General features: G+C 41.7%; 1 protein-coding gene across 1 annotated transcript in view; it reads left to right on the top strand.

Moving 5' to 3' along the window:
• The window catches only part of LOC117512412 (chemokine-like protein TAFA-2), a 340,328-nt gene that overhangs the window by 298,531 nt on the left and 27,786 nt on the right, over window positions 1-14,011 (top strand). The window contains exon 3 of the mRNA XM_034172464.1: window positions 1,461-1,610. Coding sequence (XP_034028355.1) covers window positions 1,461-1,610 — 150 coding nt within the window. The remainder of the gene's footprint in view (window positions 1-1,460; window positions 1,611-14,011) is intronic.

The raw sequence follows: 14,011 nt of genomic DNA, 5'->3' as shown, positions 1-14,011 counted from the left end.
ATAAGACAAATGCATGTTCTTAATTCATGTGCTATTTTATCCCACACTGGCCAAAGGCCCAAAGGGGACTATGCTGTGGTGATTTCTCTCCATCTGTCTGTCTGTCTATCCCAGAACTCATGTAAGCATTCTGAAATCAACTCCACTCACAGTTTTAGGAGAAATTTTGTGAAACTTGGTATAAAAGTCCTTGTTATAGGTTGGTAATATGCATATTATAATATCGTTCCACTTGGGCTCATTTTACCAGAGTTATGGCCCTCGATTAACAGAGCTAGGCTGACATCATTCTGAAATCTGAAATTTTAGTAGGAATGTCATGTAACTTGGCACAAATCAATCAATCAATCAATCAATTTTTTTATATAGCGCCAAATCACAACAAACAGTTGCCCCAAGGCGCTTTATATTGTAAGGCAAGGCCATACAATAATTATGTAAAACCCCAACGGTCAAAACGACCCCCTGTGAGCAAGCACTTGGCTACAGTGGGAAGGAAAAACTCCCTTTTAACAGGAAGAAACCTCCAGCAGAACCAGGCTCAGGGAGGGGCAGTCTTCTGCTGGGACTGGTTGGGGCTGAGGGAGAGAACCAGGAAAAAGACATGCTGTGGAGGGGAGCAGAGATCGATCACTAATGATTAAATGCAGAGTGGTGCATACAGAGCAAAAAGAGAAAGAAACAGTGCATCATGGGAACCCCCCAGCAGTCTACGTCTATAGCAGCATAACTAAGGGATGGTTCAGGGTCACCTGATCCAGCCCTAACTATAAGCTTTAGCAAAAAGGAAAGTTTTAAGCCTAATCTTAAAAGTAGAGAGGGTGTCTGTCTCCCTGATCTGAATTGGGAGCTGGTTCCACAGGAGAGGAGCCTGAAAGCTGAAGGCTCTGCCTCCCATTCTACTCTTACAAACCCTAGGAACTACAAGTAAGCCTGCAGTCTGAGAGCGAAACACTCTATTGGGGTGATATGGTACTACGAGGTCCCTAAGATAAGATGGGACCTGATTATTCAAAACCTTATAAGTAAGAAGAAGAATTTTAAATTCTATTCTAGAATTAACAGGAAGCCAATGAAGAGAGGCCAATATGGGTGAGATATACAAATCCTTGTTATAGATTTATAATACGCACATTGTAATATTGTATAAGATTGACACCTGTCTGTCTGTCCCAAAAAGTGTATAACCTCTCTAAAATCAACTCCTCACACACTTTCAAGAGTAATTTCTTGAAAGTTTGGACAAATCCCTGTTATAGGTTTATAATGCGCATATTGTAAAATTGTACAAGACTGACACCTCATCTGTCTGTCTGCATGTCTGCCTGTCCCCAAAAGGGTGTAAGCACTCTGAAACCAACTCCCCTCACACTTTTAGGAGGAATTTCTTGAAAGTTTGTACAAATCCTTGTTTTAGGTTGATAATATGCTTAACAAGCTTTCTCTCATTTGTGTTCCAGTGCATGTGAAAGCAGGAACATGTGAGGTGATTGCTGCCCATCGCTGCTGCAACAAGAACAAGATTGAAGAGAGATCTCAGACTGTCAAATGTTCCTGTTTCCCTGGACAGGTTGCAGGCACCACCAGGGCCATGCCCTCCTGTGTCGATGGTAAGTCCCTCTGTGGGCCAGATGACAATCTAAAGGCAAAACGTGATGACATGAGTTATAGAGACCCAAAGTCTCAAAATGATTGAATTCATGTTTACTACATGAAACAACTCAGCAGTTAGTATATTTTCAAGGGGGGTTGTTTTTCAGCAGTTTATATGTAGTTATATGTATTATAGTTTTACAATTAAACAGGATTAGGGTTTCAAATTAAACGTACTCAAAGTACCAAAAGTCAAAGTGTGTGCATAGAGCAGGGGTGGGCAGCGAGGGCCGAGACACTGCAGGTTTTCCTTGCAACCAGTCACCTCAGCAGGTGGGTTGCTGATGAGCTTCTCCCCTGAGCATAACCACCTGATTGTCAATGAAATCACCTGCTGAGATGATTGGTAGTAAGGAAAATTTGTTTCGGCAGTGTTTCGGCCCTTCATGGCACATGATTGCCCACCCCTGGCATAGAGAAATTCCCTTGCTATTGATCAAATTATGCTGGAAATGGCTTATTGACATTTCTCAGAGAAATACATTGCTGGTCTCCTATGGAGGACTTGGGAAGAAAAAATCAGAATATAGAAAGCCATGTGACTGACACTGGCAGCCACGTCCTTACTGGCTACAACTGGCAGACACTTTGCCATGTTTGCTATAACCTATATAGTCTATACAACGTACCTTCCTCTGAGTATGCATATATTGTGTTTTCAGTTTTCTCCAAGGCTGTATTGTTGTGTCATAATAATGATACAAAGCAATAATAATGATTCACTTCGATTTTCTCTAAGGCTACAATGCAAGACAATTTTAATCTTTTCATATTATTTCCTAATATACAGTAGAGATGCTCTTAAAAATGAAAATTGAAACTTTTTGAAATTGAAATTTTGATTTAAAAACAAAGCATGTGTTTGCAGCTGGATTTGAACCAGCAGCATAAAGATTTTGGCATTTCTCTAAGTCTTCATGCAACCAACTCAAAGGAAAGAGTACCTTTTTTGTATATTTTATTAGTTTGGCAATGATATATATATATATATATATTTATTATTATTATTATTATTTTACTGTGATGTACATTTTGCTGTGGAGGTTTGTTGTCACTATGGACCTAAAGAGAATTGTGGACATTTTAATATGAAGAAGTCTGAATTTTGTTTTTAAATGTTTTTTTTTATTATTATTTGCAGTGATAGATAAAAAAAAAAATAATAATAATAATAAAAGGTGTAAAAGCCACAGCAGGTGCCCAAATTTTTGCATGCCACAATATACTTTTGGGTTGATGTACCTTCATTTGAAGGTAAATGGGGGGGGAAACATAGTTTTGTAGCATGAGAATTGAACCTGAGAACACTGTACACTTGCAGAATGTGATCACTGTTGTCCGTTAAATGATCAGTTAACTTGCTTTCATAGACATCCTCTTTTTCTCGCCATATCGTAAGCAAAGTTAGCATGTAATATTAGCAGTTTCATTTGTGTATTATGTAATTTGAGGCAGTAACTTCAGAGAAAATAGCTTTTACTTCATAATATCTACTCTCAGCGCTGTTCATTCACAAAGGGTTTATTAACCGATCATAAATACTTCTTCTGAAGATAGATATCACATATATTGCATACTTTGCATTGGTTTAGATAAAGAGATGCTGAGGCAGGTTACTGAAGCTCAGCCAGTAGAGCTGATCGTCCTTTAACTGAAAGCTCTTTAAATTTGATTGATCCCTGATTGCAGCTTAGCACTGAAGTGTCTTTGTGCAAGACACCAAACACTAAAAGTGCTCAACATCCATCTCATATGAATATTATAAACGATGTAGAGAAGGAATGTGGCAAGTGCACTGCACTTATACATCACATTTCGGTCTAATTGTAGTACTACATTCAAATTCAAATGTAAGTGGCAGAGAATCAATCAGATGTTTTCTATGAGAAGTCAGTTCCGCTAACCACTGTTTTTGAGCAAGACATACAAGACTTACTGTCAAAAGTTAAAAGTTTTCAATGTTTTCCTGCCACACCAATAAGGACAAACTAATAATAATAATAATAATGTAACTATGTTTTAGTTTTAACAATGGGAAATGCTGGTGTCACCGACCGAACGGTCCACCTAAAAATCTTCCCCCCCTGATGACCCGGTTTATGACGCGTTTCACGGATTAACAGCTCGTTTCTGCTTGAACCTGCACTTCAGTCATCATCTATCTCAGTGACAGATATCTGAAGCTTTAGTACAACAATTATTTCCATATAAATTCAGCATTATTTCATCATAAAATGTGGCAGAAGCGATCAGAGCACCACTGCTAAACAAGCTGCTGCTGATGCATTCACTGTGCGTCGGACATTTCAAAGCGTCACAGAATTTCATGTTGTTTCTGCTCATCTGATGGTTAATAATCCCATTAATCCATTTGATTGCTTTGAGTGAAGACACTTCTTCTCAAATGTGCTGCTGTGGTCCTAAATGACGCATGCACAGATGCAAAAGGCGGATGGATTTTTAGGGGCGGACCGTTCGGTCTGCTACAGCGGTGTCGCAGACCGAATGCCCCTCCCCCCCAGAAATCCATCCGCCCTGCCTTCACTTCGCATGCGTCATTAGCTGCGGTTCACCGATTATCACCTCGTTTCTGCTTCACACTGCACTCCAGCAGTCATTTATCTCAGCAACAGATATCTGAAGCTTTTGTACAACAATCATTTCCACATAAATTCAGCATTATTTCATCAGAAAAGATGGAGGAAGCGATCAGAGCACTGCAGTTACACAAGCTGCTAGCTGATGCGTTCACTGCACATCGGTCATTTCAAAATGTCACTGAGTATTGCCTCGTTTCTGCTTAAAACTGACTTTAGAATGATTTAAAGGTTTTACCTTGTCATCTGTTGTCCCATTAATCCAGATCGCCCTGGGTGAAGAGACTGTCTCAGACGAGTGGCTGAGCTCCAAAATGACGCATGCACAGTGGAGGCAGGGCAGACCGTTCGGCCTGTGACACTGAGTCGCAAGAGATAGACTGCTGTGAATAATTTGAGTGATTTACAGAGAGAATTAAAACTGTAGCATCACTACAATTTAACTGTTTTAAGGAGACATTCATCTATTCACACACCCTGATTATAGGGTGCTATAATTCAAGGTGCAATTTGGAGATTAATTTGTACAAGAGCACAATGATGGTATTGAGGGTGAGACAAATGCTTTTCTTAGTTCTCGTCCACCCATGACCCTTTGGTCACAAGGTTGCTTCTTTAATCTTTAGTGCACCATAAGAAGAAGTGTTCATGCATACTTGATATTTTGATTAAATAATCCCTACATTTGGTATTGGGTATTTCTTGCTATACATGTATCTCTCTAAAAAAATAAATTGATATATAGTATTATAAATTATGTGGAATTTTTACTCAAGAGCATAGTCAAATCTGGTGCCACACAACTACACCACGGAACTGTCTCGGGTGCTGAATGGCAACCATCCAGGCAGACAACAAGTCCATACTCACATCTTGAAAATAACAATCTATCTGTCATAGCCAGGGGAAAGGTGGGAGACTCCTTGACCTTTTTTCAGTTGTTGCAGTCCTCAGCCCTGAGGAACTGACATCCTTGATCATACAGAGAAACATGCCACATCAACAAAGGACCCATTCTGGGTCCTTGGACTCTGAAAAAATATTAGCGCATTTAACATAATAGCAACCTACCCACCCTACGGCCAGCCTGAATGTTCTGTTCATGCTCAAAATTAATGGAGGTGCGCTAGAAGTGGAGATGAGGACCACAGTAGCGGCAGCAGCCACTTTTTTTTTTTTTTACGTGCGAGCGCGAACAAATCATCCATGAAGATTATTTTATTTATTAACTACACAGATGTATAATAAAACAAATGGTGACTAGTTTATAACACAACTATGACAGAGTTGGAGGGGAGAGCGAACTGCAGCACCGCAGCAGCGGCACCAGCCAGTTTTTTTTTACGTTAGTGCGCGAACGAGTCGTCCGTGAGATAATTTTATTAACTACACAGATGTATAATAAAACCAATGGTGACTGGTTTATAACACAATTATGATAGAGTTGGAGAGGAGAGTGACGACTGCAGCGGCAGCCAGTTTTTTTTTTTTATTGTTCACATGTGCGCGCGTGAACGGGACAGGAGGTCCTCAAACTGGGTCCTGGAGAGGTGGAAGTACCGCTAAAAGCGGCCGTCATCCAGACACAGCTCCTGCAGCAAATGATGAAACCCAAATTGGGAACGTCTCATGAGGATGTTGTGAACCCAGGGACAGCTTACTGGTGATGTTTGTCAGCTTTCCACAACAAATAGAGCACAGCAACTCGCTCCATGTGATCAAGGTCCGGCATGTTGACTTTACGGCGATTGGAATAGAAGCTCCTCCTATTTGATGATGCACTGGGGTGAATTTTCACAGCGAAAGCAAAGCAACACACCGGGCAATGGTGGCACGTCAATCGCCAGGCGAGAGATGCAAATTTGTGGCTTCGCGTGTCATGTGGTGTGAACGCGGCATTAGAGGGAGACTCTAAATCACCTTTTACACCATGGTGTGCTGGGTGGAGCAGCACATCCAAGTAGGACACAACCAGGCTGGACAAACTGATCAGGCGAGCCGGCTCCATGGTTGGCATGAAGCTGGACTCTTTGGTGTTGGTGGCAGAGAAGAGAACACTGGACAAACGTCTGGACATTATGGACAATGCCAGTCACCCTCTGCACACCTTCATCAGCAACCAGAGGAGCCTCTTCAGCCACAGACTGCTCCTTTCCAAGTGCAGGACCAAGAGACTGAAAAACCCCTTTGTCCTTCAGGCCATCAGACTGTACATCTCCTCACTCAGGGGCAGGAGGAGTAACAGGAAGACAGAGGAGGGGAAGTAGAGGAGCAGTAGTAGACAGTAGACCAGTACTGATCAGTATGTCTGGTATTTATATTTATATTTGCAAACTATTTTTTTTTTTTTACTTTCACTTTTAATACAGCTTTGTGTGTGCAGACAGAGGAAAGGTGATCATTTTCCACCTGTGGTTCATGAGAGATGTGAATGAACCTTACAGCATTATTTACATATAACAGAGAATAGGCTATTGTGTTCGTGAGAGACATGAATGCACCCTGAGACCTTTGTCTGGATAGAATAAGCCAGTTTCGAGTTCCTCATTGCACATGCTCGGAGAGCTTGTAACACATCCAGGTTCACAGGTTAATGCATACAAACACACTGCCAACTTCTTTGTCTTTCAGCTGTTCCCGTTAGGGGTCGCCACAGCAGATCAATCGTTTCAATCTCACCCTGTCCTCTGTATCTTCCTTTGTCACACCAACCACATCCATGAACCTCCTCTTTGGTCTCCCTCTTCTCCTCCTGCCTGGTGGCTCCATCCTCAGCATCCTTCTCCCTATATACCCTGGGTCCCTCCTCTGCCTATAAAGAATGTAGTCCACCTGTGTGCAACTTCCTCCACTTTTATATGTTACCCTGTGCTCCTCCCTTTTCTTAAAGTAGGTATTCACCACAGCCATTTCCATCCTTTTTGCAAAATCAACTACCATCTGTCCTTCCACATTCCTATCCTTGATACCATATCTACCCATTACTTCCTCATCACCTCTGTTCCCTTCACAAACATGCCCATTGAAGTCTGCTCCTATCACCACTCTTTCATGCTTGGGCACACTCTCCACCACCTCATCTAACACACTCCAGAAATCTTCTTTCTCCTTCATCTCACAACCTACCTGTGGGGCATATGCACTGATGATATTCATCATCACCCCTTCAATTTCCAACTTCATCACCCTGTCAGACACTCGCTTAACCTCCAACACACTTTTAACATACTCTTCCTTTAAAATGACCCCAACACCATTTCTCTTTCTGTCCTCAGCATGGTACAACAACTTGTACCCACCGCCGATGCTCCTGCTCTTACTTCCCTTCCACTTGGTCTCTTGCACACACAATATGTCTACCTTTCTCCTCTCCATCATATCAGCTAGCTCTCTCCCTTTACCAGTCATACTACCAACATTCAAAGTCCCCACTCTCATTTCCACCCTTCTAGTTTTCTTCTTCTCCCGCTGTTCGTGGTAACGTTTTCCTCCTCTTCTTTGTCGTTGTCTTCGCCCAGCAGTAGCCAAATTTCCACCGGCACCCTGTTGGGCAATAGCACCAGTGGCGGACGTTGTTAACCCGGGCCACGACCGATCCGGTATGGGAATTCGATTCTGAGTCTGCATAGTTGGGTTGGCTTATTTTACGCTGGATGCACTTCCTGACACAACCCTCCTCATTTATCCGGGCTTGGGGCCGGCACTCAGAATGTACTGGCTGCACACCCCATGTGGCTGAGTTATACAAACACACTGCCAACATAACAGCTTAAAGAGTCAAAAGAAGTTACACTGTGGACAGAAAACAGTATGTAAACATTTCTAAAGTCAGTAGTTGGACCATGTCAGCCCCATTATAAGACAAGCCACTTCCAGTGTCTGTAAACAAAATAGCAAAATGATCAGGCTGTGAACACTTTACTGTGTGAGACCTGTTCTTTGTTGTGAAAGTATGGAGTTCTCATGCTCTCCTTAAGGCCTCCTGACACTTGCATGACTTTGATGCATGCACTGTGTCGTACAGGAGAGTAAACTTGCCGTTAACAGCGGTAGACTGAACGTGAGAGGGGTGCCGGTGCGTGCAATTGCGCAAAGAGAATTTTGAAATGTTCAAAAAATCTTTCATGCATAAATGTCGTGCAACAAACGTGAAGTGTTAGTGAATGTTGCGTGATCTACTCACCAACACTACATGCAACTTGTCATGTTGAGTAAAGAAGTGAACAGTGTGAGTGATTATGTCAGTGCACCGCATCACAACGCAGGTCGTCTGAACGATTATAACGAGATATTTAATCTATCACAAACATTCTTTTACAGCTGCACCCAAGAAAGAACATGCAACTGTTTTACCAAGCCATGACAATATAAACATGACAAATAATTACCTTTTTATACGGCTCCAAATGCTTTCTCCACCTCATTCAGTCCGCACGTGCAAGAGTAAAGCTGCGGCTGGAGCGCTCCTCTGTGATTCTGGAAGTGATTAGAGGCATTTTCAACAGTTAACTTTGACAGAAAATGATTCATCCACTACAAAATACAGTGGTCCCTTGCTATAACGTGGTTCACCTTTTGCTGCCTCGCAGTTTCGCTGATTTTTTTTTGTGGAATTTTGCTTTTTTTTTTTTTTTTTTTTACAGCACATTGTGTTCTGCGTCCTTATCCGGCAAGCCGGTTGCGGCACCGGTCGCCATCACCACGATTGCTCTCACTGCCTCCGATGCGCTTACTGAGTCTGCGGGCTTGGTAAACGCAGCAGCGGGCCATTCACACCGCCTTCCTGTCTGCTGTGCGGAGCTGTGCCAAATCTGGCAACAGGTCCAGACACTATGCTCGCTGTTTTGATGCGGATGTTGACTGCAGCCGCAGAGCTCCGTGGCCACCGAGAGAGGACTTGGATTCTTTGCGGGTCCCGCATCCGTACCTCCGGAGGCAGTGAGCGAAGGGAGAGTTCTGAGTGTGTCTGTTTATAATCTTCTCGCCCAGAAGAAAAAAGAGAGTGTTTACACAGGAGAGAAAACTGAGAAAATGTTAATGCCTGTTTGAGAAAAGTGTATAAAGTGTGTAGTGAGTTTTACAGCCTTAAAACATCTATAATAATTGCAAAAAATAGCACTGACTACTTCGCGGATTTCGCTTATTGCGGGTTATTTTTAGAACGGAACTCCCACGATAAACGAGGAACCACTGTAATTATTTTATATATATACGCAGTGTCCAGCACACAACGCGTGGCAGCCAGTGAAACAAAGCACAACATCCAGCGGGGAACACAGTAGGTGGGATTGTCACGACGATGTGCGTGCAAGTGCACGGATCAAAGTTGTGCAAGTGTCAGAGCACCTTTAGAACAGCTAAACTGTTGAAACTGTTGTATATATTTATATTTAATGTTGTTAATTATGTAATTTTTTTCTCTTTGTATGTATCAGCTTTTTGCTTATGCAAACAATATAATAGGTTATCATAAACGTAACTTTCTTCTTATTTTAATATATCTAAAAGAAGCAGATGAGAGAAATTAAAGAATGTTTTATTTTCAAAACATTGAGAGTCACATTTGTAACTTTGTGTCATTGAAATAAGAACCTTCAGACTGGAGAGGTTTAAAAGTTTTTCAATCCTGGTCTGTTTGCTGTAGTTACATTGCAGTATGATGGATTTTTTTTTTTTTTTTTGGGGGGGGGGGGGGGGGGGGGGGGTGAATGACCACAAATGTAGGGTTGATTTAAAGACAAAGGTTGGATTAACCCATAGCAAGGTGCAACTTGTTTATCCCTTGACGTTTGAGTTGACTATGAAAAAGAAAACCTGAGAGGTTTAACAAAAGCCTAATGTTCATATAAGGGGTGCAGTCTGCTTGTAAAAAAACAGTACAGAGAATCATCAGAGACTGGATGGTAATACACTTCCTTCAACCACAGTGACAAAGTATGAGCAGGCTTTTCCTTCTCTGTAGTCTGTAAGGATCCTTGTCTGCAGGTCCCTCTCCCCTCCACTGATGAGATAGTCCGATATGTCGCAGGACATGCACGTTGGCCAGTGATGGGTTCCTTTCTCCTCTCCTGAATGAGAGAAAAGTATATACGATTATCAAGACATGATTTTCAATATATTTTCATTTTTTCATTTATATAGTGCCAAATCACAACAAAGTTGCCTCGAGGCGCCTCACACAAGTAAGGTCAAACCTTACCAACCCTCAGAGCAAACACAAAGGCGACAGTAGTAAGGAAAAAACTCCCTCTGAGGAAGAAACCTCAAGCAGACCAGACTCAAAGGGGTGACCCTCTGCTTGGGCCATGATAGCGACACAATTGACAAAACAACTTACAAAATGAATATACAGGAAATTTTGCCGGTGTACCGGAGGGAAATGGTTGCAGACGTAGACACCACACCTATCTCTGGATGGACCGCACCTCAAACAGAGAGAAAAAACAAAATCAGGCATTAGAAAGACAACAAATACAGTATAATTTGTCACCATTAAGCAACAAGAAAAACAGAAGAAATACTTAGGTCATCGACGGCCACTAGCCCTAAGCTTCAAATCAAATAAATTTTATTTATATAGCACCAAATCACAACAAACAGTTGCCCCAAGGCACTTTATATTGTAAGGCAAAAGCCATACAATAATTACAGAAAAACAACCCCCCTATGAGCAAGCACTTGGCAACAGTGGGAAGGAAAAACTCCCTTTTAACAGGAAGAAACCTCCAGCAGAACCAGGCTCAGGGACGGGCAGTCTTCTGCTGGGACTGGTTGGGGCTGAGGAGAGACAGTCAGGAAAAAGACATGCTGTGGAAGAGAGCAGAGATCAATCACTAATCATTAAATGCAGAGTGGTACATACAGAGCAAAAAGAGAAAGAAACACTCAGTGCATCATGGGAACCCCCCAGCAGTCTAAGTCTATCAATCAATCAATCAATTTTTTTATATAGCGCCAAATCACAACAAACAGTTGCCCCAAGGCGCTTTATATTGTAAGGCAAGGCCATACAATAATTATGTAAAACCCCAACGGTCAAAACGACCCTCTGTGAGCAAGCACTTGGCTACAGTGGGAAGGAAAAACTCCCTTTTAACAGGAAGAAACCTCCAGCAGAACCAGGCTCAGGGAGGGGCAGTCTTCTGCTGGGACTGGTTGGGGCTGAGGGAGAGAACCAGGAAAAAGACATGCTGTGGAGGGGAGCAGAGATCGATCACTAATGATTAAATGCAGAGTGGTGCATACAGAGCAAAAAGAGAAAGAAACAGTGCATCATGGGAACCCCCCAGCAGTCTACGTCTATAGCAGCATAACTAAGGGATGGTTCAGGGTCACCTGATCCAGCCCTAACTATAAGCTTTAGCAAAAAGGAAAGTTTTAAGCCTAATCTTAAAAGTAGAGAGGGTGTCTGTCTCCCTGATCTGAATTGGGAGCTGGTTCCACAGGAGAGGAGCCTGAAAGCTGAAGGCTCTGCCTCCCATTCTACTCTTACAAACCCTAGGAACTACAAGTAAGCCTGCAGTCTGAGAGCGAAGCGCTCTATTGGGGTGATATGGTACTACGAGGTCCCTAAGATAAGATGGGACCTGATTATTCAAAACCTTATAAGTAAGAAGAAGAATTTTAAATTCTATTCTAGAATTAACAGGAAGCCAATGAAGAGAGGCCAATATGGGTGAGATATGCTCTCTCCTTCTAGTCCCCGTCAGTACTCTAGCTGCAGCATTTTGAATTAACTGAAGGCTTTTTAGGGAACTTTTAGGACAACCTGATAATAATGAATTACAATAGTCCAGCCTAGAGGAAATAAATGCATGAATTAGTTTTTCAGCATCACTCTGAGACAAGACCTTTCTGATTTTAGAGATATTGCGTAAATGCAAAAAAGCAGTCCTACATATTTGTTTAATATGCGCTTTGAATGACATATCCTGATCAAAAATGACTCCAAGATTTCTCACAGTATTACTAGAGGTCAGGGTAATGCCATCCAGAGTAAGGATCTGGTTAGACACCATGTTTCTAAGATTTGTGGGGCCAAGTACAATAACTTCAGTTTTATCTGAGTTTAAAAGCAGGAAATTAGAGGTCATCCATGTCTTTATGTCTGTAAGACAATCCTGCAGTTTAGCTAATTGGTGTGTGTCCTCTGGCTTCATGGATAGATAAAGCTGGGTATCATCTGCATAACAATGAAAATTTAAGCAATACCGTCTAATAATACTGCCTAAGGGAAGCATGTATAAAGTGAATAAAATTGGTCCTAGCACAGAACCTTGTGGAACTCCATAATTAACTTTAGTCTGTGAAGAAGATTCCCCATTTACATGAACAAATTGTAATCTATTAGACAAATATGATTCAAACCACCGCAGCGCAGTGCCTTTAATACCTATGGCATGCTCTAATCTCTGTAATAAAATTTTATGGTCAACAGTATCAAAAGCAGCACTGAGGTCTAACAGAACAAGCACAGAGATGAGTCCACTGTCCGAGGCCATAAGAAGATCATTTGTAACCTTCACTAATGCTGTTTCTGTACTATGATGAATTCTAAAACCTGACTGAAACTCTTCAAATAGACCATTCCTCTGCAGATGATCAGTTAGCTGTTTTACAACTACCCTTTCAAGAATTTTTGAGAGAAAAGGAAGGTTGGAGATTGGCCTATAATTAGCTAAGATAGCTGGGTCAAGTGATGGCCTTTTAAGTAATGGTTTAATTACTGCCACCTTAAAAGCCTGTGGTACATAGCCAACTAACAAAGATAGATTGATCATATTTAAGATCGAAGCATTAAATAATGGTAGGGCTTCCTTGAGCAGCCTGGTAGGAATGGGGTCTAATAAACATGTTGATGGTTTGGATGAAGTAACTAATGAAAATAACTCAGACAGAACAATCGGAGAGAAAGAGTCTAACCAAATACCGGCATCACTGAAAGCAGCCAAAGATAACGATACGTCTTTGGGATGGTTATGAGTAATTTTTTCTCTAATAGTTAAAATTTTGTTAGCAAAGAAAGTCATGAAGTCATTACTAGTTAAAGTTAATGGAATACTCAGCTCAATAGAGCTCTGACTCTTTGTCAGCCTGGCTACAGTGCTGAAAAGAAACCTGGGGTTGTTCTTATTTTCTTCAATTAGTGATGAGTAGAAAGATGTCCTAGCTTTATGGAGGGCTTTTTTATAGAGCAACAGACTCTTTTTCCAGGCTAAGTGAAGATCTTCTAAATTAGTGAGACGCCATTTCCTCTCCAACTTACTGGTTATCTGCTTTAAGCTACGAGTTTGTGAGTTATACCACGGAGTCAGACACTTCTGATTTAAAGCTCTCTTTTTCAGAGGAGCTACAGCATCCAAAGTTGTCTTCAATGAGGATGTAAAACTATTGACGAGATACTCTATCTCCCTTACAGAGTTTAGGTAGCTACTCTGCACTGTGTTGGTATATGGCATTAGAGAACATAAAGAAGGAATCATATCCTTAAACCTAGTTACAGCGCTTTCTGAAAGACTTCTAGTGTAATGAAACTTATTCCCCACTGCTGGGTAGTCCATCAGAGTAAATGCCTTAGACTGTCCACAATAAAAGGCCACTCTGAAAGGTGCAGTTTTATCACACAGCACAATGCCACCGATGTCGCAAGATTTGAGGGAGTGTGCAACTGGCATGCTGACAGCAGGAATGTCAACCAGAGCTGTTGCTCGTGTATTGAATGTTCATTTCTCTACCATAAGCCGTCTCCAAAGGCGTTTCAG

This window comes from Thalassophryne amazonica, chromosome 6 (genome assembly GCF_902500255.1).
Source record: "Thalassophryne amazonica chromosome 6, fThaAma1.1, whole genome shotgun sequence".
Lineage (NCBI taxonomy): Eukaryota > Metazoa > Chordata > Actinopteri > Batrachoidiformes > Batrachoididae > Thalassophryne > Thalassophryne amazonica.
The sequence above is the reverse complement of the archived record's forward strand: the minus strand, read 5'-3'. Positions and strand labels throughout refer to the sequence as shown.